Genomic DNA, 23,753 nt, shown 5'->3' with positions numbered 1-23,753 from the left:
ACACGATGCCAATCACTGTGAGGCCATAGCCCGAGATATTGGACTCACCCACACGTTACGAGCATGATTTACAGTCCGAATCAGCACCTACAAATAGGGGTTCTCCAATAGGGATCGACTTCACGTGTATAAGCATGAAAATCAAAAGGGTCAAACTAAAAGGGATAAATGCGGGATGGCTCCATCCCTTGAGCTGATTTGACTAATTGCTAGATAACCAGCCGTTCAGGAAGAGAAAGCTTGGCTAGCCTCAGCCGCCTCAAGAGCCTTGAGCTGCCCGGTGGTGGTACCGGTATAGCTCATGCCGCCACTCCACAGCTTCTCCTGCGACAGCTCCAGCTCCTCGTTGGGCAGCTTGACACCGCTGCCCAGGACGTTGTCACGGTGCCATGCACCCACAAACACACCCTCCGGATCCGCCCATTGGCGGACGCTGCGCCACATCCGCAGGTCGTCGCCGTACATGCGCTCGATGTCGGCGCCGCCCGCGTCGAAGTTCTTGGCCCAGTGGGGCTTGCCGCCGAGATCGTTCATGAGCCACTCGAAGGCCTCGTAGTAGCGGGCGCGGCACGGGGGTCCGCGTGGTAGGGCCGGTAGAGCGTGGCGTTCAGGTAAAGGGTCGCCTCGTCTTTTGACGTGATGTCCAGGTAAGGGCGGGTGCCCAGCTGGTTCGAGCCGAGGCCCGGATTCGACGTGTCGCTCACGCGCACCTCGACGGGCGCGTGGACGTACAGGCCCGCGGCCGAGAAGGGAATTTCGTGGGGCACATAGTCCGGGTCCTCGGGCGTGAGGTGGTTGAGCCAGCTGCTGAGGCGGCGCAGGGCCTCGGGGCCCTTGCTCAGGGGGATGGCCCACTCGTTGACGAACTGGGAGTAGAGGCAGTTCATCAGGAGGGCCTTGTCGCTGTGCTGCACAGCCTCGGTGGTGGTCCCGTTCTTGAAGCCGTACTGCATGCCGAAGACGAACCATTCGATCCATGGCAGCGTTCGCGGGACGTACTGCGCCATATAGAGGAGGTTGTGGTAAACGTAGTAGCCCAAGCTGCCGTCGTACCACGAGTACTTGGGCTCGCGCAGTGGCTCGTCAGTGTCCTGGGCGGACCAGACCACGGCGCGGCGGGTGTAGGGGAACCACCAGACTCGGACGTAGTGCGCATGCGTCCACAGATCTTCTGACCATCGGTTGAACATCTTCACGTCCTGGTCGACCGACTGTCTCCAGTGGAGATCATAAGCCGGCACCGCACGGAACGTGATCTCGGTGATAATGCCTAGTGCACCGAGCGAGATGAGAGCCGCGCGGAACAGCTCCTTGTTCTCTTCGGGCGAGCAGAACTTGGAAGTGCCGTCTCCGAGCGTGATGCGGAGAGACAGAATGTCCTCGGAGAGCAGACCGTGCCGGAGACTTGAGCCGTGCGTGCCCGTCGAGATGGCGCCGGCGATGCTCTGGCTGTTGATGCTGCCCAGGTTGGGCATGGCGAGGCCTCGCTTGGCCAGCTCAGCGCTCAGCTGGTAGAGGCGGATGCCGGACTGCATGGTGACGACGCCCGACTCCTGGTCGTGGGACAGGATGCGGTTGTACTTGTCCAGGTTCACCAGCCACGACGACGTGCAGGTCAGGGTGCTGGGGGAGTGGGTGCTCCCCGTGGTGACGACGCGGCGTCCACAGTGCCTCGCGGCGTTGATCAAGGCCTCGATCTCGGCAAGCGACTCGGGCTGGATGTACAGCTCCGGGCGGTACTTGAAGGTCTGGGCCCACGTGGCACCGGCATGGTTCGTCTTGACGCGCTGCGGGAGATGGGGCGCCGATTTCGAGTTGGCCAGAATATGCGCAAGCGCAGGATCTACCCCGGCGGCGGCAGAGGAGGAGGAAGAGGGCATTACGACAGCTGGGCGGCCGCGATCCGACTCTTCAAGATGAAGAGTATCTTCGCAACTCAACCTCTTCGTCTCTTTTTTGGAGTGGGGCTGGTGTTGCAGTTCCCACCTTCCTCACTTGGGCGGGAAGGATTTCCAGACGATGGATTCAAACAAGGTTGATAGCGGTGGAAGACATGATGGTGAAAAGAGAAATGGATAAGCCATGAGTGTGGCTTCTCGGCGCAATGTCGACTTCGTCGGTCCTTTGTCAAGTAGGTTGGCTAGATCAAACCCTAGCAGGGCGGGCTGGTACGATGCATATGTAGATTCCGATGGAGGGGCCATGGGCAAAAAAAAGTTAAGGGTTCTGGATCGGCAACCAATCGCTAGAGCGTGTAGGTATCGGCGACTTTTTCTTTTAGGCATGAGGGAAACCTAGCGTGCTTCATTCCAGAATGCCGCCATCGATTGGGGGTATGATTGGTCCCTAGCTGTTACCCTGCTGGTCAGTACAACAGCAGCCGTTGCAAGGTACCACCCGAATTCGGCCAAAGCTCGCGAATGAACAGGTGGAGAGGTTGAGAATATGTGTGATCATAAAGTCGTATTAGTTTCATTATGTACTCTGAGTGGGCGCTGCTGTGTAGCTGGCTATTCCTCCCACTCCCGTTGGCCAGAGATCTACCGTGATGTTGATGACTTCCTTCCAATGCCTGCCTGGATAAAGCCAATGGTTGTTTCTGGGGTGACTTGCTGGCTTTCCTCTTTTTAGTAAAAATAAAACTCCCATGCCGTGGTTCTGTATCCTGGCATTTGACAACGCCATTGTCCCCCATAAGTGTGATGTGTGTTTTTTCCAGTTGGGATTAGGCAATTGGTGTGGATGTATATCGTTTTCTCCCTGCTTTTCTTTTTATCCTGGTCCTTGGTTTTCTTTGGTTTTACTGATTGTTCGAGTTATAGCCTTCCCGATCTATGACGATGTGGCGTGGGCGTTCGGTGCTTGCTTTTGGCTGTCTAGCTGTGGTGTCGCGACTTGCCGGAGTCCTTGCCCTTGCGCTCGCGGGGACGGCCTCGGCGCTCTTCCCGGCTGGAGTCATCTCGGACCATATCTTGATAGCTCTGCGACGAATAGCTCTGAGCCTGGGCCTGGTGATTGAAGCTCTCGTAGCGGGCCGAGACGCCTTCATTCATGACCTGGAGGAAACGGGATGTGTAAGTTAAGTGTGCCATTATGCCGAACAGTCGAGGATGAAGTGTGACTTACTGTGCAAAGTCGGCAACTGTCACCGAACTGGGAGACTTTGTTGTGGCAGTTGACTGCACTCTGAAGGTCGAATGTGTTAGTATGAGAAAGAGGAGCTGGGGGTTATTCACCCGAGTGAACAGGTTTGGTAGTAGACAGACTTACGTAGTAGTTGGCGCAATAGCAGTGCTGCATCTTGACGGACTGTGCAATATGGAAATAGGTCTAAGAATAGTATGGTGATTTCTGGAGAACGAGAGAGAGCTCAGACGAGATCGACGACCGTGTGGATTATGTAGTGAGTAGGATGTTGGGATCTCGGCACAGGTCGATTGGTGGTATGAGACCGGAGAGGTGATATAATAGCTTGAGGTGAAGAGTGTAGTGATAGGACGGGTTCGGGAACAAGACGCAGTCGTGATTCCTGGATTGAGAGCTCGAGGTAGGTGATGATGGGCTAGAACTAGAAGGAGCTTGAGGGACGAAGACGGGCTACCCTTTTATATCATCACAGGCCCAGGGAAAGTTGCCAGAAGGGAACATCGATGTTCAAGCTCTGGGATGCCCTCCATGAACCTACTTCCTTGTCCTTTACGAGAGAAAGAGTACTTCGCATGACCTCCCTTGCTTGTTTTGGGGTGGAAATCCCCCACATCCATCATGAGAAAGAATGGAGACCATCAGGACAAGGTTGGGCTTCTAGGCTTTCAGGGCGGCACTCGTAGGACTCTACACTCTCCCTCGGACCTGCGCACGTATTGGATCGTAGTGCATCGTATTGGATTGTGGTGCCGCTAGCATGGCCTAAGAAGAAAACATAGTTGACGGTGGTTGTTCGGCGCAGGCTCAAACGCAATTCGGCCTCTACACAGGAACCGTCGAATGTTCCACTCAGCATATGAGTAAGTTGGGCACGCAGATTGAGGGCGTTCGAGTGACTTCGCAGGTGCAGATGGAGGTGCAGGTGCACTCCGTTGACGATAAGATGAAGTAAACTCTTACATAAACCACAACCCCACGCCCACATCACCTACCGTCGAGACGACGACGACTACTACTTGCTAGCAGGTGGAGCGGGTGGCTTTTACGGTCAAGCAAGCCAGCAAGATGTGCCTCTTTGAGTGCACATGCACCAGGCTTGGGGCTTGGAAGAGATGCCGTGGCTGGACGCCCTGTAGGTTTGGGTAGCCATCCGAGGATTCATCCAATGTCATACAGTACGGTGATTTGCATCTTGTACGTAACCTAACGGTCGGTGGAAAGCGTAATCAGTCAAGCACCGGATGCCAGACGCTGTAGGCTGCAAGTTCGGTTCCAAAAGCCCCGCTGGTCGCAGCAGGTGCGCGTACCTGGCTAGACAAGGGCAAGGATTTCAAACGTGCAGATCGTACCGTATCGTACCGTCCATCATGGGACAAGGGAACAGAAGACTGCGACTCTGTCTATGCAACCTCCAGTATCTTTGCATTGCACCTGTTCCAAGCTATCAATGGGATAAAATCGGGCTGGCTGAGGAATGACAGCAGCCAGAAATAGAAAAAGCACCCCAAACCGCGCCAGAGATTTGGGATGATGGGACGTTTCGCTGCTTGGCTCGACGTACTCGCATCGCCGTCCTATCATTGGTCCGACGAGGCCTGAGGAAAAAGCGAACGTGGTTTTGTGTTACACTGCCTGTCTCGTGTTTCGGGGCCTCCAGCACCCCCCACTGCCCAGCGCTGCCCGGTACTGCCTACTGCCCACCCTACACACCCTACACACCCTACACACCCTACACACCCGCGCCCGTAGGTACCGACAGCTCATGTCCTGTCAGTGTTACAGAGTCAGATGCCTCTATCGAATCGGGACCAGAGGAACCAAGATAGAACTGGGTACGCAACCGTACGATGGGCGGCATTGAGTCCAGACCTTTTCTACTTCTATGTTTCTGGACTAGTGAGCTGGTATGGTGTTTCAATCGATCGAACGGTCCTGCGTGATTCCGTTTCCTGGGCTTCGGCCGAGACTTTCCAGCTGCTTGCGTGCGTGTTGTTTCTGTCCGGTAGTGCCGTGTCCGTCACAGTAAAAAGACAGGCTAGGTTGGTTTTGGGACGGCATTGCTGAGGTTTCGGTCGCGCGGTTGTCTGAAGATGGCGGCTTGCTGCTGTCACAATTATCCCATGAATGATATCCCTGAGCTGACGACTACTCGTTTGGTACTACTAGCCAACTGCCGGTTGCAACCCGAGCTGGTCGGCTATCTCGACCTCTCTGCCTCTGTCGCTGAAACAAAAGAATGACTAGTCGTCGTTGGTTGCGCTGCATCGCCATCGGAAAGCCTATTCTGTGGACGATTCTTGCGACACGCAAAGGTTCCATCACCCGGCGGCTGGCATGTGTATTCTAGCTGCTACTACAAGCTACCGCACTGCAGCATTGAGATGGGATTCCTACTACCTGCTGCCAGAAGGAGGCTACTACGGAGAGCCGCATTTTGCTAGACACGGCTTAAAAACCGGGGGCAGATGCACGCACACGAGTCGCTGATCTCAGCATCCAGACCGAAGGATCGGCGAACCGGGGGTGCCAACATGTGTAGGGGAAGACAGGATGAAGTTTCTATATATCAAATTATGGTAATTGCATCTGGACTGGGTTGCACCGTCTCGCACCGTGGCTTCTGGTACGTTGATGGCGGGCGCAACATCAGACCAGATCGGCTATCCATCTATTCCTTGATGACTTGAGTGGATAGCCATGTAAGCCACGCAATATGTAGGCAGGTAGGCAGTGTGAGGCTTTGCCGGTGGCGGCTAATGCGCGCCGCCAGCTCAGGGCCCCAGAGTTGGGCAGCCGGATAGATGAAATCACAATCTAACCCCCCTGTGACAGACGTGGTTGGTCGCTGTCGTTTACTCTACGACAGTTGTTGCCTGCAGCGGCATGACTCTGTCTGCACTTACACCACCTGTTCGGCAACTGTTGGCCGCCAATTTCCCCGAGAAGGGTCCTGGAGAATATCCCGGCTCAGCCTCAGAGCTAGACCAGTCATCATCGACCTGGGCTACGTCCCCCACCCCCTTCAGAATATACAGTGTGCAAGGTGAATATACTAAAGAAGACTGGGTACATCTTCACTCGGCCGCCCAGATGCGGAATTATTCGCTATTCGGGATCACCACGGCGGTACAGCAAAGAGGCAACTATGCCGCCACGGCAGAGTGTGATGTAGTCGTCAGCCACTGGCAGGCCGGCCAAGGCCGGCCAAGGTCTGCTTGCCTGCTACCCTTAGGAAACAGGGTCCTGAGGGCGCCTACTCGGTGGAGCGATGGGGACAAGTGGACGGGGCATGAATACGATGCCGGCGCGCGCCAGGCGCCTGCCGCTGGAGGCTGCCATTTGATCGATCTTGGTCAAAGGGGACCACCGCATTTGCGGGGCCGAGGGAGGGTGGGACATCGGATTGCCTCTTTACGGTATGTCGTGCCAACCTGCCTCTGCGTGTACTAAGTTTAGATCGGGCGGAGGCCAGCATGATGGCATGTAGGGAAGGCAGATTGCGGCTCGACTATTCTTTCGCTTTCAGAGTTAATTTGCAGCGGATAACGAATGACCTGTTGTCGCATATATTGGGCTGTACCCCGTAGCATCGGTTCATATTGAGTCGCGAGTCAAGCGACGCGTATCATCGCCTAGTCGGCCAAATCCGACCGTGGCAGCGGGTTCCCGACGAACCGGGTTTCCAGATGGGAATCCTGTTACCCTGATACCTGCCGATCTGGGTACATCCCCGACTTGCAAAGAGATCTTTTACGGCGCAGGAGATTTGTCTTCATCCATCCAACACCGCCAACATCGCCTTCTCCATTTTCTTGTTGCTCGAAGACTCCTAACTTGAATAATGACAGTAGCCCATGGTGACAAGTGACCAAAAAACACATCGGACCGTTCAATCGCACATGATCCCAGGCCGCCGGGTCGGGTAACTTTATGTGTGTATCGCCAAGTGGGTTTCTAGGCACAATTTGGCTCTATTCTAGATGAGTAAAGTGAAGCCTGAATTCGGCCATTCTTAGCCCTTTTTCTCCATGAGCCAAGCTTCGTGGCCCGTCGCTTACGGCCAGCGATGGAGCTAGAAAACCATGAAACGGTGAATCAAGAAAAAGCCGAAGGGACGCTTGAACACCGGCTGGGACGACAAGCAACACCAAGCAACCATCAACGGACGTGCATAATTCAACATCACCTTGACCGTTACGCCGGTTCTGTCAGGTGCGCGATCAGTGCGTCGGCCGAGCTGGTGGATGGTATATGACGGGCCTCCTCCGTCATAATTCAGGGTCCAGGAGAGACTAGGAAAGTGTGTTGTTAAATCCCTCGGTGGAAATCACCAGTATGGTAATAACATCAACGGATATTTTGGGACAGGAGGCTGATTCAGGCTCAGAGGGGGGCTCGCAGTGTTGAGCCCCAGAATGGTTAAGCGAAGTTGGTGTCGGCACACTTGGAATTTGTTGGGGCGTAGAAGTCGAAAGCAGCATCTAGATTGTATACCGAATCTTCCGAGCGTGGGAAACCGATTAGGTATGCTGTACAGAACAATACATAATCTTATACGTTTCAACCCCGTTTCTAGAAAGCATCAAAGGGGTATCAGCTACTTATTCAGCGCTGAGGTTAGAGTTCGGCGGCTCAGGGGCAGCTCGGAGCCTCACCTGTCCCCAAAAGTTCGTGGGGGCACAGAGAGTTAAATTGGAAAGGAAAAACACTTGTCATTCAACACTTGGCAGTTAGTATTTAGGGGCAACTCTTTATGCTTTGTGCGTCAGTGATATCATAGCAGCATACGACGTGGGATAAGGAAGAACGTTTAGGCAAAAAGGTGGCTGCAGTAATTTACGGCAACTTGAGCAACTCAAACAGGAATTGGGAATTTCGGTTAAAGGAAGTTATTCCCTAGCCAAGAGTGTGAGGTACCGACGTACGGTATGAATGTGACGTTGAGTATGGGTAAGTGGCTTTGAAAACTGACGTTATTATTCCTCGCAAGGGATGAGATAGGCCTCCCATCACTAGATCTATGCTAATCAAGGGGTGCGTTTCTCACGAGTCCAGATGGCAGTCAAAGGGCTTGAGGGGCCAAAGGCACCCGGCCGAGATCACTACGTGACAGCCCTGAAAGGAGAATAGCAGAAGATACGACTTCAATACAGTCATATTAGCTAGATGTCCAATTATGTACTAGTGTCCACATCATAGCTGGACACACTGTAGTGGAAGCGACAAAAGAAAGGTGTTCTCGAAAGAGTGTCGTTGTCGTGCTGGCACGGTTGGTGCCGATGTATTCAGTCGTACCTGTTCCCCAGCTGATTATAGAGAGATGATCCGCTCAGCTCGACCGCCGGATGCCGATCATTTCCCGCACCATTTCGACGAAGAATGCCATATGAGGTGCGCTCACACAAACATAAGCCCGATTTTCTGCGTACAACGCCCGTGTCGTCGCATTCGCCGCCTTCCACTGTGCGTACTTGCTGCCCTCGGCCAGGGTGGCGGCGACGAAGAACAGGAACGAAACCAAGTTGAGCCAAGCCAAGGGGTTAAGGTTGTTGGCTCCCGCCAGCAGCCGCTGCTGCAACGCAAGGGATGATGGCGACGACAGGCCCGGTCCGGCGGCGGCGGCGGCGAGCTCCGCGAAGTTGAATTTCTGGTAGTCGAGGCTGACGCCGCTGAGGGCGCGCAGGAGCTGGTCGTCGGTGTGCATTTGTAGGATGGCGGCATACAGGTATTCGTGGAGCTCGGCGAACTCCTCGAGGATATTGCCGGCGTCGTCCTTGGTCGCATCGAAGCTCGCGCGGATGTTGGCCTGGACGTGGTACAGGTTGCTTTTATTGCCGCCGACCCCCCACAAGTATGCGGCCGGCTTCCTCGAGATCGCTTTCATGGATCTTGAGCGCGCTTTCCATCCTAGACAGAGGTGGCATGTTAGACGAAGACTCGACTTCCGGACGTGTGCGTATCCTTGTGAGTGCGTATCTTACCTTGTGTAGTACTGCAGAAGCTCTTCATAGCCTGTCTTTGCCGGCGATGTCCGCACAACTTCAGTAACATCTGCGTCACTCTCGCCTACTTCCTTGACACGTTCCTTGGACTTTTCGATCTCTTGTTGGAGGTTTTGTATTTCCTCTCGTAATGTCGCGTTCCTCGCCTCGTATTTTCTTAGAGCAGCTCTGACGTCTTTCTTTTCGTTTTCCAGCTTCGTTACTGCGTCTTCCAGGACCTGCTTCTCCTTCTTGAAGCCTTCCACAGCCTCTATACGTTGTGCGTGTAGCTCCTCCATGCCGCGCCTGTCCTCCTCGGTATCTTGGAGGAACTGTCTGTAGTTGTCTTGAGATTCTTTCAGCCGCTTCTCGTGTCCCTCATTCAGGATATCCAGCTTGGCATCATGCTCCTCTCTCTCGTCCTCCAGCCTTATTTCGAGTGCTCTCTTTTCGTCCCTTAGTTGCTGCATGTCGTTCTGGTATCTCTCTAGCTCATCATCGAGATCCGCTTTCTCGTCGGCTAGTTGTCGTATGATGAGGTCCGAACCATCATCCTCGGTCGCCTTTTCTAACTTCTGCTCGAGAGACTCTTTGTCGCTTGTCAGCTTTTTAATGGCGTTGTCCGACTTTTGCACGCTATCCCGGCATGTTTTCAGTTTTCGTTCCAAGTCCTGTTTCTCGCCGGTTAGTTGCTGTATCATGTCGGCAGAAGCTTGAGTATCATTCTCAAACGCCTTCAGCTTCTCCTTTAAATCCTTCTTCTGGCTTTCTATCTTAGACTCAAATCCCTGTTTTTCGTTTTCCAGCTTGGATTCGAGGTTCCCCTTCTCTTTAGTGAACTGTTGAATAACAGCGGTAGATTCTTCGATGGTATCCTTGCTTTGCTTCAACTTCTCCTCGAGGTCCTTCTTGTCGTTAGTAAGACGTTCTATAGTTTTATTCGCGTCGCTCGGGACCCCTTTCAGATTCTCCTCGAGCAACCCCTTCTCACTAGTGAGCTTTTGAATAGCAGTGGCGGATTCTTCGAAGGCATCCTGGCCTTGTTTCAGCTTCTCCTCAAGGTCCTTCTTGTCGCTAGTAAGCCGTTCTATGATCTTGTTCGCATCGCTTGGGATCGCTTCCAGCTTCTCCTCGAGCAAACCCTTCTCACTGGTGAGCTTTTGCATAGCGAGTTCGGAGCCCTCGGCGTCATCCTGGAGCTTCTTCAGCTGCTCTTCGAGCTCCTTCTTCTCGTCGGCGAGCTGCTGCATGACCTCTTTGGAGGCTCGAGTTTCTTCTTCCGCATTCGTAGTGGGAGAGGTGGCTGCGTCCCGGTACGGGTTCGTGGGTTTCTTATCTCTCCCCGGCCAGTCAGAGCCAGGCATGGGCATGACCGCGAGGATCGCGCGCGCCAACTTCGAGCCGTCCCCCGAGAACCCGTGCGAGTAGGGCACCTGTATCGCCGCCTTCTGGAAGGCCCGGAACGTCGCGATACGGCGGTCCTGCTTGAGCATGCCTGCGAAGACGCTGTTAACTCGTTCTTCCGCGGCGCTCTCGTGGATTGCCGCCCGTAGGAGCTCGTCGTCGTCGATGTGCTCTCCGGCGTCGTACCAGCGCACCATCTGTTTCAGCACGCCGATGATGGGCCGCGCGAGCTCCAGGTCCGACTGCGTTGGGAACGTGTCCTTAGGCGCCTTCTCGGGCGGGATGAATGACGGTACTCGCTTCGGGCGTTTGCGCAACTCCTCCGCTTCCTCCGCTGCCTCTTTTGCAACTTCTTCCTTGATGCGACGCTCCTCGGCCAGGCCTTCTTCGCCCCAGTAACTAAGCGGCGGAGGCGACATGCCCCGGTAAGGAGGTCGTTCTGGGTGTTCCTCGTCTCCGGGGCCTGGATTAGGGGATGTTGGCTGCCGTCCTCGTCCATCCGCCTCGTCGGAGTCGGAGTCGGAGTCGAGTGCTTCAGCATCCTCAAGCTCCATGGCCAGACTCCGGAACTCGCTATTCGATCCGGGAGGAGGTTCCTGTCGATCCCCATCAGAACCTTGTTCCCCCGCTTGGTCAAACTGAGCTGAATCACCCCCTTCATCCATTATCGCGTTGAGGTTTGTCAATTTGCCGTTATGTCATGAAAAGTGCCATCAGTAGAGGGAGAAAAAGAAGGATAAGCGATGTTTGTCCGCTGAACAAGCGATCTTAGTAGCGAAGGGACAAAGTGTGATTGATCTATTGTTTTGGTCATTTTTTGATAGATCACTCTGGAGCTGGCCGTCTCGCCAAACCCCTTAATCGACAAAGCTTGGTTGTTATGTGAAGCAGTGTTGATTGCACTAGCCACGCCTCTTTGTCAGGCTCATTGAATTAGGCTCGTTGAAAAGAATAATGTCGATATAGGCTTCTTTGAAGCGTCCTTTATCGCAACTACCACGAAAGGCATCCGCAAGCAAACCTTGCCTGTCTTATTCAATGGCCACTTAGCATTGAGTAACAGAGCTCCCTCCGCACCTGGGACAGCCCTAAAAAATGGAATTGGGTGGGAAGTTGGGCGAAGACCCGAGAACTCCAATGTAGACACCAGGCGCGTATGGCCAGGACTGTATCGCGTACGGGCAGGATTAAAGTCCAATGGGCATCTTCCACCCATCGTGGTGTTTCCTCTATCCGGTTCCAACATTCGCTCCGTTAGTAAACATAGCATAAGCATCCTTTGCAAGTGAAATGCCGATATGGGTATCATGGCTTCATCCCGGCACACAATTGAGTACATACAATTCCCTGGCTCCTTTGTGCCACAAACCTCTTACAAACCACACCTCAAACTGTCGCTTGAAAACGGGAACCAACTTGCTGGTGTGTCAACAGCAGTCTTTCCGTACATCAATCCTCAACTAACTATACCATCCACGGGCTCCCGGCCCTTTGGCCTTTTCTTCTTTCCGATGTTCGATTAGGGACTCTCTTATGCTGTACACCTCGACAATATCCCGCCATATGTCCATGTCAAGATGGAAGACTGCCTGTTGTCTCTGCCTAGCGGCTTGCCGGCCAGCATTCTGTTGTTCTTCGAGCTCGTCTTTATCGACCGGTACTGCAGCATATTAGTATTCGCGTAAAGCGATGGGTTCAATACAGTGTAAGCGTACCAAGGGTTGCAAATCCGTCGTCGTCGTATTCCAGACGGATCTTGGCATCCCTGATCAAGAAGCTGACATAAAACATGTTCTCAACGGTCTGACCAAACGATCTAGGATTCACCACAAATCTCAGCAGGTCGATGCCTCCATTTGCTTTCAATCCATATTTCCTCATGATTTGATCCGTTCTTTCAGTGTCTTCAGCATTCCACGCAGCTTCGGCAGAATCTTGTGCTGTTGTTAAGACGTCCACGAGGCGTTCTAAGACTGCCCCACAGATGCCAGCAAGATCACCATTCTCGTTCTTCTGGATATCATCCGGTTTCAGCACCTCGGGACGCACTTCTTGAAGGTTTCCGGGCCGGAAAGGTGCACTTCTCTTCACTACTTTGCGAATCTTCTTTTCGACTGATAAAGGCCCTAAAAGGAACCCTGGGGTTGCAGGCCGTCGAGTTTGAGGACCACCGGCAAATCTCCCAAGGTGTTCCCAATTGAATGGATCTCCCTCATCACCATTCTCCTCGTCGTCTTCATCCACTGCTGCAAGGGCGCTTCTGTTGGGACGTCTCCGCTGTCGCTGAGTGCTGGACAACCCAGGTGCGTCATCGTCGACAATACCGCCACCTATCCTCATAAAAGTTATGCATTTGGACACGGCCTCGTCCACGTCGATACCTTGGGCAGTGTTCCCGGCAGTCAGGCGCATAGTCTTTCGGTAAGAAGCGTCGACTGTGTTGACCAGGAGCTTTGAGTCGATCGTAGCTTCCGTTGTCTGCTTCACGTTTGCGGACAGGGCGTTCGCCTGGCGCAGAGTCTCATGCAGACCCTCCGAATCTGCTTGCAGGAATTCGTCGCCGTTCTCCTTGAGGGTCTTCAGCAGGTCTCGAAAACCCTTCTGGACCCTCCGCTTTTCCTCCAAGGACTGATCGGGGTCATATTGTCCCAATACGACGTCCTCGTCGCCAGGTTCCCGTGCCGCTGTGCGACGTCGCGAATAGGCTGGGCCGCCGCCATTTGTCATGGTTCGCTTTCTCTTAGCAGCGCTTTCCACTCCCTTGCCTTTGTCTCTCATGACCAATGTTCTCGAGCTGTTCTCCTTGTCAGAGGCCCGCGATGGAGAATCGGGTTCGGGTGACGGGCTAATTGACGACATGGCGTGTATCGGCACGTGCCGTGGAGCAGCCGCGTGTCACGCCACTGAGCGGCGCGCAATCAAGAGCAAGTTTGAGCAGACCAGCAACACTTGACCACCACAATTGATTGAGTTTGGCCGCGATGGGATACGATGACGCTCGTGTTGCTAAACTGGCGTCGATGGTGGGTAATTCAACGCGTCCGTAAGCTTGGCGACGCGTTCTGGGTTTAATTGCCTTTGCTTTGCTCCAGCAATTAAATCGCCCTGCCAGCCTAGAACAAACCGTGGGGCAGACGTCCGAGCCTGGTGCTTGAGGCCTCAAACATCCCACCTAGATGATCCATGCGCCTTCACTATATGCATATCCGATATGTACTTAGGTAGCTACCCACCCACCTACATTACTGGTAGTGTAGAGTGTAGTGACGTGACTGCTGTAGCGCCTGGCGCCTGTTGTAACTGACCTGACCTGACCTGCTACCCTCAGCTCCGATGAATGACAACAACCCGTTGGTTTGCAAACTCGCTTCATTGGCGCAAGATTATTACATCTTCCCACGAGCTCATCCTTCTCTCAGGTAGCTCTCAGAACCTGCCATGCATGGCCTGGGTGCTTCAGAATGGATACGTTCTCCTTCGCGCAATCGGTGTCGCTGGACTACCCGCTCAGCATACGCATGTAAGCTCTCCATCTCTTGTCCCCGTCCATTTCCCACGTTCTGACCAAATGCGCGAACCGACAGAGTTAACCTCGAAGGCGACGAGACGCCCCAGAAGGAATCGACATTGATAAAAAGACCCGAACTACGACATATCGGTTCCAACACAAGGTATGCGCGCAGCGCTTTTCGCCATCCGAACAGACCAAGTTTCTGACCAGATTGGCAGCCCCTTTTCCGACCTGTATGTGACCGTTCAGGTCTGGGCCGGCTCGAAACCTTTGACCGTGCCAGTACAGACATCATACAAAGCGTTCAAGAACGAAAGAAGGTTAGGCGCCACCCGATGGAGTTTGGCGGTTAACCTGGCTAATCTGAGAACAATCCCGCAGTTGGAACGAATGGCTTGACGTTCCAATCCCCTATAAATCACTCCCGCTCAACTCGTGCTTAGCCATCACTCTCTGGGATGTCTCTCCAACAGGAGGCAAACATGCTCAAGGCCACGCGATACCCTTCGGGGGCACCACGCTGCCGTTGTTCGACAAGGACAACCAGGTTCAAAAGGGTCGGTTAAAATGCATGATACATCGCCATCAAAAAGGCAGATGGAAATGATGGCACAACCACTCCCTTCGCTGTTCCTAAGAGGAGACAGGGATCAAAGAAGAACGAGCTTGTCGCCGTAGACAAGGAACGCGATGAGATGGATCGGATGGACAAGCTATTCAAGAAATACGAGATGAATGAGATACCCAAGGTGGAATGGCTTGACCACCTAGTCTGGCGAGTGTCGGAGCGGCGGGCATCTGAGGCTACAAAAAGCTCGGTCAAGTCGCTCCAGCGACAAGCTAGCTTACGACAGGAGGCTGGCAAGTCTCCTGAACAGAATGGCTCAGTTGACACTGAGCATGACGCCGAAAGTGGCCCTTCACAGTTCACTCTCACGATCGAGTTGCCTCGGTTTGACTTTCCAGTTGTCTTCACGGACCATGAATACCCCCCAGCCCCCATCTCTACCATTCAACAACTATCAGCCTCTCAGTCCAACATCGATATCAAGCCGCCTCCGGAGGTCCAGTTTGGCCCTGGTATCAATGGAACCGCGGGTGGGAGCTCCCGGATAGTGAGGATATATGACCCCGAAGTTGCCGCAAAAGATAATCCTGCAGAAAGCAAACACAGACGACTCGTCCGTAGCCAACACCGGCATGGTATCCTTGATAAGGACTTGCGACCTAACGCCAAAGTCAGAGATGAGCTCAATACGATAATGGCGTATTCGCCCACTCATACTCTAACACTGGAGGAGAAGGATCTGGTCTGGAAATTCCGTTACCACTTGACGAAGGATAAGCGTGCGGTGACCAAATTTGTGAAGTCTGTCAATTGGGAAGACCAAAGCGAGTCAAAACAAGCCATTCAAGTACTCGCAAAGTGGACCGAGATCGATGTGGACGATGCGCTGGAGCTACTTGGCCCGACTTTTGACAGCCCAGCTGTGAGAGCCTATGCTGTTGATAGGCTAAGCAAAGCGGACGACAACGAGCTGATGCTCTACCTATTGCAGCTGGTGCAGGCGCTTAAATTCGAGCACATATCGACCGACTCTCGACATCCTGCGACTGAAGCGTCGTCTTTGGCAACGTTCTTGATCTCCCGAGCGGTCGAGAATTTCACCCTCGGAAACTACTTTTATTGGTATCTTGGAGTTGAGTGGGACGACAAGAGCCCGGAGCAAGGCCCTGAGGTTCGAACGATGTATGCAAAGGTGCAATACGACTTCATGAGGGAATTGGAAAGCCGACCAGGCGGTCTCGAGACTCGCCAAACTATGAAGCGCCAAGCAGAACTCATTGCGGTTTTCTCGAAAATCTCCAGTGAGATCCAAGCCTCGAATGAGTCCTCCAACCGCAAACTTGACAAAGTTAAGGCCCTCCTTGCAGACCCCAAGACGGAGATGCTCACTATCGAGCCGCCATTGCCGCTTCCATTGGATCCGTCGGTGATGATTACTGGTGTTGTGCCCGAGGAAACTCGAGTCTTCAAGTCGTCTCTATCGCCGATTATGGCTACGTTCAAGACAGTATCGGGGGGAAATACCCGATGATGTTCAAAACCGGTGACGATCTGCGGCAAGACCAACTTGTAATCCAAATCATTACACTCATGGACCAGCTACTTCAGAAAGAGAACCTGGACCTCAAGCTCTCGCCCTACAAGATTTTAGCCACCAGTACGACGGCTGGTGCTTCACAATTCGTCCCCTCGCAGACGTTTGCACACATTGCGAAGAAACACCGCAATAATCCCGTCCTTGCCTATCTCAAACAGCATAACCCTGACGAGCGCGCCGACATGGGTGTTCGCAAGGAAACCCTGGACGCCTTTGTCAAGTCTTGTGCGGGCTACTGTGTCATCACTTATATTCTCGGTGTCGGTGATCGACACAACGAAAACCTGCTGCTCACGCCCGATGGGCATTTCTTCCACGCCGATTTCGGGTTCATCCTTGGGCGCGACCCGAAGCCGTTCGCGCCCGCGGTAAAACTAAGCAAGGAGATGGTCGACGCCATGGGCGGGTCCAGCAGCGACTTGTACCTGCAGTTTAAGCAGTACTGCTCGTTGGCGTTCGCGGCACTGCGCAAGTCGTCAAACCTGATTCTGAATTTGTTTAGTCTCATGGTGCATGCCAACATCCCCGATATCAAACTCGAGCCCGACAAGGCCGTCCTCAAGGTTCAGGAGAGGTTCCATCTGGATCTCCCCGAGGAAGAGGCGACCCGGCTTTTCTGGAGCATCATGGAGGATAGCCTTAGTGCTTACATGCCCGTTGTTATAGATTGGTTGCATGCTAAGACGCAGGCGCTCAGGGCATAGATGACATAGGCTTACCCAGGGGGAGGATATGTTTCTAATAATATCAGTCTGTTGTGTTACATTTTATTGTTGCAGTAAAATGACTGGACAACCGTGGCCTAACGGATAGGGATCATTCGGTAGAACACTGAAAGGGGTGGCAGCAGATTTCACATTACATTGTGCTGCATTGACACCCAGCGATAGATGTCTATCTACAAAGTAAGCATTAGCTAGAAGGAACGTTTTAGCTCGGTTTCTTGTCCGAGAGTCTCAATCGATTCCCCTTCCGCGTTTGCATACGGCCACGAGCATAGGTGCAAACGACCTTGTTCCCACGACGATTCGTCTTGCACATGTAGAGTTAGAAATAACAATAATCTTTTTAAACCTGGGGAAAGCCGAACGATAGTGCTTAGCAAAGAGAACATCAGCCCATGCGGAAGTCAAGAGCCGGGTTCGTCCCGTCTCAGGGTGCCTACAAGGTGCCCCCCAAGGTCGCGGGCGCCAGCCTTACCGAAGGCCTGCGGCTCGAGCTCGCGTCCTTCGGGGTCCTGGCAGTCAACTTGCTCATCAGCGGCGTGTAGTCCACCTTCTCCGACAACGCGCCCGCGGCAGCGCACGGCACCAAGGCCGCCGTACTGGTGGTGGAGGGGCCGTCACACGGCTGAGATGCGGCTGCTGCTTCCCGTGGGTATCTTGGACGGCGCCATCAAGAAGATGTCGAGGCTAGACTTGCTAGGGCAGAAGGTCGATGAGAAGAAAGGGTTGAAACAGGATTGAGTCAAAGTTGGTTAGGAGGTGAGCCTCTGTGGGTAGGTACGGGGACTCAGGGGTTGTTACCCCTTGATAAGATCTGCGGTAACCGCCTAGGGATTCAGTACGATCAGCATTTATTGTCTTTCAAATAAGTTACCCTTGACACTTATTTTTTGGGTGGCCATAGGGGGGGCTGCTTGAGCGCCAGGGGTTATTGAAAAGAAGTTCGGTGTATGTCAAACTCGATTTTGGGTTCTAAATGGTACAGAGGTAAGCAGTGCACTTCGAACAGATGGACGACATCGGCTTCTATTGTACTCGCATTGCTTCTTCGACTGGCCGTCGCCAAAGGCAACTTCGTATCAGTCGTCACTGGCTAGGTTGACCATGCATCCTTTTTGGGGGTGATCGGACAGACACGTTCCATGAATCGGTGTTTCGTAGATCATTGGCGGGGTTGGTGGGCTGTATAGATTTATGAAGCTTTTGTTCAAGGTGAGCGCGACGCACATCCGCCTGATCTCAGGCTCTAGCTAAATTATGTGTTTCGTGCGAGGGTTGAAGGATTGGCCAATCCATGGCCATTGCTGCTCTGTATTTTTAGATACGTGCGGTCGTCCGTGGTACACGTAAAGGGGAGGCTTGGCTGCTCACGCCTAGGAATATCGTTATCTAAAAGTATTGAGCTGGTCGAAACGGACTATCAATGAACTACCAGCTCAAGCTGCCTAGGGTTTATAAAACGAAGCCGTTACGATGTCGGACAATTTACCTGCAGACGATCGTGCAGCATAGCATGGATCATTATTGCATTGGACTTGCAGGTTGCCCTTTTCCCTCCAAGCCATGACCCAGTTGACCCCATCCAGGCTGGCTTGTTTGCTCGCATTGATAAGATCCCGTTACTTCCTAATGTACGACATCCGAGATTTGCCTACAGATACTCCGTACATATACTCCGTACATACAGACCAGCCTGCCAGCCATGGCGCGTTCGTTCCGGAAAACCTGTCAGTGAGCTTGTTCAAAAGCGGGCCGATATACCATGTTCTACAAGCTCCAACCTTGCACGCGCGAGCAGCACTTCTAGTTAGTACTAGTGACGGCGTAGTGGCAGATAGCAGCTAGCTGCAAGCTGCAAAGGACGCACTCACTGACTTACTCGGGTGTGAGCCGTGTTCTGAAGAAAGCCGAGTAAGTTGACAGCGTATTCTGGTATTGCTGCGCAACATTTCCATGCTTGATTGACCTATATCATTGATGATGACCAATGAGATGCGTGTTCCGGTCTTCGCAACGGTCCTTCTCCCAACCGGATCTGTGACCAGCACAAGACCGCCTATGCAATGCAATGCAATGCAACGCTGATTTCTTTTCCCCCTTCCTTTTTCTTTTCCTTACCCGGCCAGCATGAACTCCAGTGGTTCAGTTGCACGAGATGATAGACTTGCTAGACTTGTCACCCGGCTTCCTTCCCCTTCCCAATCGGGTTTCTTTGTCAGACGCCAGCCTTTCCGTTTTTCTCCAGTCTCCAGTCTCCAACTCTCCAACTCTCCACTTTCCGCTCTCTGGCTCTCCACGCTTGGCCTATTCCGACCACAGAAGCCTAAGCAAAAAGGGGACCAGTCAACAGGCCATCCTCCCAGTATCGTATCGAATTCAATTTAATCCAACACGGGATCAATCGACTTTCATCCAAAACTATGGTACTTTTCCCTTCGGCCCAGCCAGGTACCATGGCCCTCAAGATGCTCTGCTAATCATGTCCTCTGCTACGCTGGCCCATCAACGGCGGCACTGCATTGGCTATAGGTAGGCCACCTGTGATATACAAACAGACGGTCTTATTTGGCCCAAATTACACAACAAACAGGGGGCTCCTTTGTTACGTATGTACATGCCTATATGGGCAACTAATGTATCATCTATCAAAGATGACATACCCCCCCGACTTGCAAGCCAGCCCACGATGCCAATACCTGCTACCAACGCAGACCACGGTACATCCCTCAGCCACCAATTGTACCTGTCGCCAGGATCTTGACCCCCCCTGGTTCTGCTCTCCTCTCTTCCAGTCTTGTCGTCCCTCTCTTCCTTCTACCCATTGGGAGAAGAAGACCGCGCGCCACCCTTTCGTTCTCTTCGGTTGTCACTCAGACCTTTCCTTTCCAGCCGCTTCGTCCCTCACTCTCTGTGTTCCTTGAGGGCTTGCTTGTGTGATTGTTTCTTCTCTGTGCAACAATATTGCCAATTGCATTGATGCCATCTAGCCCTGTGTCGCTATCCCCTCTCGCCCCCCTGCTGAGCGCGCCGTTAAAAGAGAGGCCCCTGTGAACTGACAACGTTCGACGCCCCAAAACCGCCACGGTCCGTACCCGGGTAGTCCGCCTCAACGTGCGCCCCCTCAGGAATATCTATCTTTCTAGTGGCTACGTCTTTCTGTGGTTCCTTCTTCGGTTTTGGCCCAATACACCTCACCAGTCACCGAGTGCAGCAGATACTTGCCATTTCTTACTGCCGTACGGCGACCTGAGCCCGTTACCTTTGATCCAATAAGCACATCTGCTCTCTCCACTGCCCGACCAACACCAGCCATGCCTGCCATGCCCACCACCACGACCGCCGCGAAACCGGTGGCCACCAAGCGCTTCCAATTACCGGCATTGGACTTCAAGTTTGGTTCTTTGACGGATGGCACTAACATCCCACCGCCTATCCCGTCTCCGGTGCAAGAGGTCCCGACACCGCCCAAAACCCCTACAATAGCCGACCTCGGTGGCGAGAAGAAGGAGCCTAATGGGGTCGCGAATGGCCAGGCCGTTGAGACGAAGACGTCACCCCATGCAGATGCCGTCAATACGACGACAGCAACCGGCGGTGTGAAGCGCGCAGCGGATGATGCTCCTTCGTCCCCCACCCTGTCGACGCGGGGCAGCCTCCGCCGCCTGCTCAGCAAGAACCTGCTGCACAACGCGTATGACGACCAAGCATCCATTGCCGAAACCCAGAACGCCTCGAGGCCGCCCAGTCGCACGGCCAGCGTCATGGCGGAGGAGAGGAAGGCGAAGAGATCCAGCGGTTGGTTCAGGCGCTTTCGATCCGACAATCATTCTGTAGTCGAACCCGTTTCACAAGCACCTGCACCCGCACCACCACTGTTCGATGAGGCGCCGCAAAAACCTGCAGGCCCGCCCCCGCCCATGATACCCGAGCTGAGCGCACTGGAGACAAAGGTCGATACGTCCATGGGTGATGATCTCTTCAAGGAGATCAAGTAAACTGCCCGAAAGAGTACGCTGGTCATTGGTCAAGCTAGCGAAAAGACAGTGCCATTGGACTCATCCAGAGTCTCGATTAGCGTAGAGTCGGCATATTGACCATGCCGAGAACGTCTCCTATGGTGTATGGGAGAGGAGGTGGGTAGTTGAAGGTTCAATTGGGACCTCAGAGGTGAAGACAAGAGATACCCAGCTCAGAGCGAGCTCATTCATTGACATACAGCGTCATTTTCCTTGTTTCGTTTTTCATTGGTTGGACTATTCCCCTTCGTTATTTTGCATATGTTGTATCACAATACCATCTTGAAGAACGCGGCCGCTCACTTACGGATCATGTAACACTCACCGTTTTTATCTACCATGGTCGTATGGCTGCCCCCGTGGAGGATGGGACGGGGTGCGTGTGCCATATGAGGACGCCTCCGTGGATATGTACTTCGAGCCTCGTTTCGGAACTTGAGGGTGGGCAGGAGAGAGGGTGAGAGAAAGAAAGACAGATTGTGCTGGTAGAGCTTGGACAGCCGTTGTGCGTCCGATGCTACGTTTCATGGGATATGAGAGCGACAGGATAAATGTTATTATTAATTCATTCATACTCATGGCAGATCCGGAGACGGTTGGTCCTGTGAGTGGCAGACAACATTCTCCAGGCGCGTGAGCACCTCATTTGTCAAATTTATTTTATAGGCATACCGCATGCTCCTTGCATCGCTGTTCCAAACGCCCAGGCACCAACAAGAAAGAGGTTCATTTGACTTTCGCGCCGGTCCGATCGCGCAGGTATATGTGAGACGCCGGGCACCGCACACACTCCCATCGTTTCAATCGGAAATGTACAATTGGCTGTAAATGATGAGGCTTCGTGAGAGTGTATAGGAATTCACCTGTTTTTCAGCCATGCCATGAACTCGCAAACGGAAACGTAGGCTCGACCTGGTATGTCTTCGACGGGAAGAAACTAGCTTCATGAAATGCCAAAAAGCAGCTGGTACATATTGATGGCAGCTGATGAGGTTCCATACTAATATACCATTTGCTATGTTGTGAGCTTGAGCCAATCGGGTGAGAGAGAGAGAGCTACTGAGAGGATTGCTTCTATTCGTCCGGTGTTTCGGAGGACTTCGGATGTGTTTCCCGCTGCAGTCCAATCGTTGCATTCAACATGTACATTCAAAGGCTATCGTATAGTTGTCTGGCTTGGGTGTCTCTGCTATTCCGCATAGCTACCCCCTTGACTGCACGTTATTCGGGGCCGTGGAAACGTCGTCCTTTGTCTCGAACAACAGACAGTGTGGGGCATACTGACAGGAAATACCAACGTCATTGCCGAGGAGCTCCATCTTAGCACATCTTAGCAGCTCTCGACAGAGCTAAATGTAGCTACCAACCGCCACCAAAATCCATCGTCCTTCACCAATTCTCCCGAAAATGGCCACAATGCGACCGCAAGCCCTCCCCAGATGTCTGTCCCGGCCCACGACAGCAAAACTGGCGACAGCCACCCTCGGCCGTCAGGTGCGCCATAAGTCAGGACCATATGGATATACACAGGCCAAGTCGCTGGTCTTCACCAAGTTCGGAGAGCCCAGCGATGTACTCAAGTACGTAGAACATTGATTGCAGTGAGGTCTGTTTGTACCAAGCTATACTGCGTTGCTAATCCGTTTTCTTGACTCTTTGCAGATTACACACGCACTCCATCTCCCCGAGCCTCCCTTCCTCCTCGGTCCTCCTCCGCGCGCTCGCCGCCCCGATCAACCCGGCCGACGTGAACACAATCCAAGGCACATACGGCGTGAAGCCGAGCTTCTCGCCGCTGATCGGCACAACGGAGCCCTCGGTAATCCCCGGCAACGAGGGCCTCTTCGAGGTGGTATCTTCGTCGGCGGGCAACCTGCGGAGGGGCGACTGGGTGATCCCCGCCAAGACCGGCTTCGGCACCTGGCGCACGCACGTCGTGGCGGCCCTCGACGCCGTCCTGCCCGTCGACAAGGAGGGGCTCACGCCCACGCAGGCGGGCACCGTCGCCGTCAACCCGTGCTCGGCGTACCGCATGCTGCGCGACTACGCGCAGCCCGCACTGCGCGAGGGCGACTGGTTCGTCCAGAACGGCGCCAACAGCGGCGTGGGGCGCGCCGCCATCCAGCTGGCCAAGCTGTGGGGGTACCGCAGCATCAACGTGGTGCGCGCGCGGGACACGCCCGAGGCGACCGAGGCGCTGCGGGCGGAACTCAAGGAGCTGGGCGCCACGCACGTCGTCACGGACGAAGAGTTCCAGAGCCGCGAGTTCAAGGACCAGCTGAAGCAGTGGCTCGCCGGCGGCGAGTCGATCCGGCTGGGCATGAACTGCGTCGGCGGCAAGTCGGCGCAGGCCATGGCCAAGACGCTCGGGGTCGGCGGCACCATGGTCACGTACGGCGGCATGTCGCGGCAGCCCGTCGCTCTGCCCACGGGCCTGCTGATCTTCAAGGACATCCGGTTCGTGGGGTTCTGGCTGAGCCGCTGGGCGGACGGCGACGCTGCGGGCAAGAAGCAGACGGTCAACGAGATCCTCGGCCTCATCCGCGAGGGGAAGTTCCGAGACACCCCCACCGTCGGCGTCGACTGGAACTGGGATACCGAGGAGGCGGCGCTGCGGGAGGCGGTGCAGGGCACGCTTCAGGGGTTCAGGAAGGGCAAGGGGGTGTTCGTCTTTGGTGAGACGTAGGAAAGGCAGAAGCGACCAATGCCTGCTGCATAGAAGCAGGTGGGCTGGCCGGATTGTACATATGACGGACACACATAAAACGGCTTAGTCAGAGGACAATCAATGTATACTATGAACC

General features: G+C 53.9%; 8 protein-coding genes across 8 annotated transcripts; 4 read left to right on the top strand and 4 right to left on the bottom strand.

Moving 5' to 3' along the window:
* Positions 1 to 225: 225 nt before the first annotated feature.
* Positions 226 to 1,880, bottom strand: PG998_012551 (D-arabinono-1 4-lactone oxidase; the record flags this gene model as incomplete). Its single annotated transcript, XM_066879367.1, has 2 exons — positions 226 to 628; positions 694 to 1,880. The coding sequence occupies 2 exons, from the start codon at positions 1,878 to 1,880 to the stop codon at positions 226 to 228; spliced, it is 1,590 nt and encodes a 529-aa protein (XP_066725751.1).
* A 996-nt stretch (positions 1,881 to 2,876) lies between these two features.
* Positions 2,877 to 3,300, bottom strand: PG998_012550 (uncharacterized protein; the record flags this gene model as incomplete). Its single annotated transcript, XM_066879366.1, has 3 exons — positions 2,877 to 3,056; positions 3,127 to 3,186; positions 3,271 to 3,300. 3 exons carry the CDS (start codon positions 3,298 to 3,300, stop codon positions 2,877 to 2,879), a joined length of 270 nt encoding a protein of 89 aa, XP_066725750.1.
* A 5,176-nt stretch (positions 3,301 to 8,476) lies between these two features.
* On the bottom strand, positions 8,477 to 11,197 carry PG998_012549 (uncharacterized protein; the record flags this gene model as incomplete). Its single annotated transcript, XM_066879365.1, has 2 exons — positions 8,477 to 9,035; positions 9,129 to 11,197. 2 exons carry the CDS (start codon positions 11,195 to 11,197, stop codon positions 8,477 to 8,479), a joined length of 2,628 nt encoding a protein of 875 aa, XP_066725749.1.
* A 795-nt stretch (positions 11,198 to 11,992) lies between these two features.
* Positions 11,993 to 13,391, bottom strand: PG998_012548 (uncharacterized protein; the record flags this gene model as incomplete). Its single annotated transcript, XM_066879364.1, has 2 exons — positions 11,993 to 12,192; positions 12,248 to 13,391. 2 exons carry the CDS (start codon positions 13,389 to 13,391, stop codon positions 11,993 to 11,995), a joined length of 1,344 nt encoding a protein of 447 aa, XP_066725748.1.
* Positions 13,392 to 13,993: 602 nt separating this feature from the next.
* PG998_012547 (phosphatidylinositol 3) lies at positions 13,994 to 16,912 on the top strand (the record flags this gene model as incomplete). The annotated part of the gene is made up of 6 exons (XM_066879363.1): positions 13,994 to 14,052; positions 14,117 to 14,203; positions 14,262 to 14,363; positions 14,425 to 14,590; positions 14,637 to 15,912; positions 15,966 to 16,912. 6 exons carry the CDS (start codon positions 13,994 to 13,996, stop codon positions 16,910 to 16,912), a joined length of 2,637 nt encoding a protein of 878 aa, XP_066725747.1.
* Positions 16,913 to 17,328: 416 nt separating this feature from the next.
* PG998_012546 (uncharacterized protein) lies at positions 17,329 to 17,674 on the top strand (the record flags this gene model as incomplete). The annotated part of the gene is made up of 2 exons (XM_066879362.1): positions 17,329 to 17,442; positions 17,510 to 17,674. 2 exons carry the CDS (start codon positions 17,329 to 17,331, stop codon positions 17,672 to 17,674), a joined length of 279 nt encoding a protein of 92 aa, XP_066725746.1.
* Positions 17,675 to 20,244: 2,570 nt separating this feature from the next.
* Positions 20,245 to 20,928, top strand: PG998_012545 (uncharacterized protein; the record flags this gene model as incomplete). The annotated part of the gene is made up of 1 exon (XM_066879361.1): positions 20,245 to 20,928. One exon carries the CDS (start codon positions 20,245 to 20,247, stop codon positions 20,926 to 20,928), a length of 684 nt encoding a protein of 227 aa, XP_066725745.1.
* Positions 20,929 to 22,365: 1,437 nt separating this feature from the next.
* PG998_012544 (uncharacterized protein) lies at positions 22,366 to 23,635 on the top strand (the record flags this gene model as incomplete). The annotated part of the gene is made up of 2 exons (XM_066879360.1): positions 22,366 to 22,529; positions 22,612 to 23,635. The coding sequence occupies 2 exons, from the start codon at positions 22,366 to 22,368 to the stop codon at positions 23,633 to 23,635; spliced, it is 1,188 nt and encodes a 395-aa protein (XP_066725744.1).
* Positions 23,636 to 23,753: the final 118 nt, after the last annotated feature.

Source organism: Apiospora kogelbergensis (assembly GCF_038363985.1).
Source record: "Apiospora kogelbergensis strain CBS 113332 chromosome Unknown utg000008l_segment0_segment0, whole genome shotgun sequence".
Taxonomy (NCBI): domain Eukaryota; kingdom Fungi; phylum Ascomycota; class Sordariomycetes; order Amphisphaeriales; family Apiosporaceae; genus Apiospora; species Apiospora kogelbergensis.
This window is presented reverse-complemented; position numbering and strand designations above follow the sequence as displayed.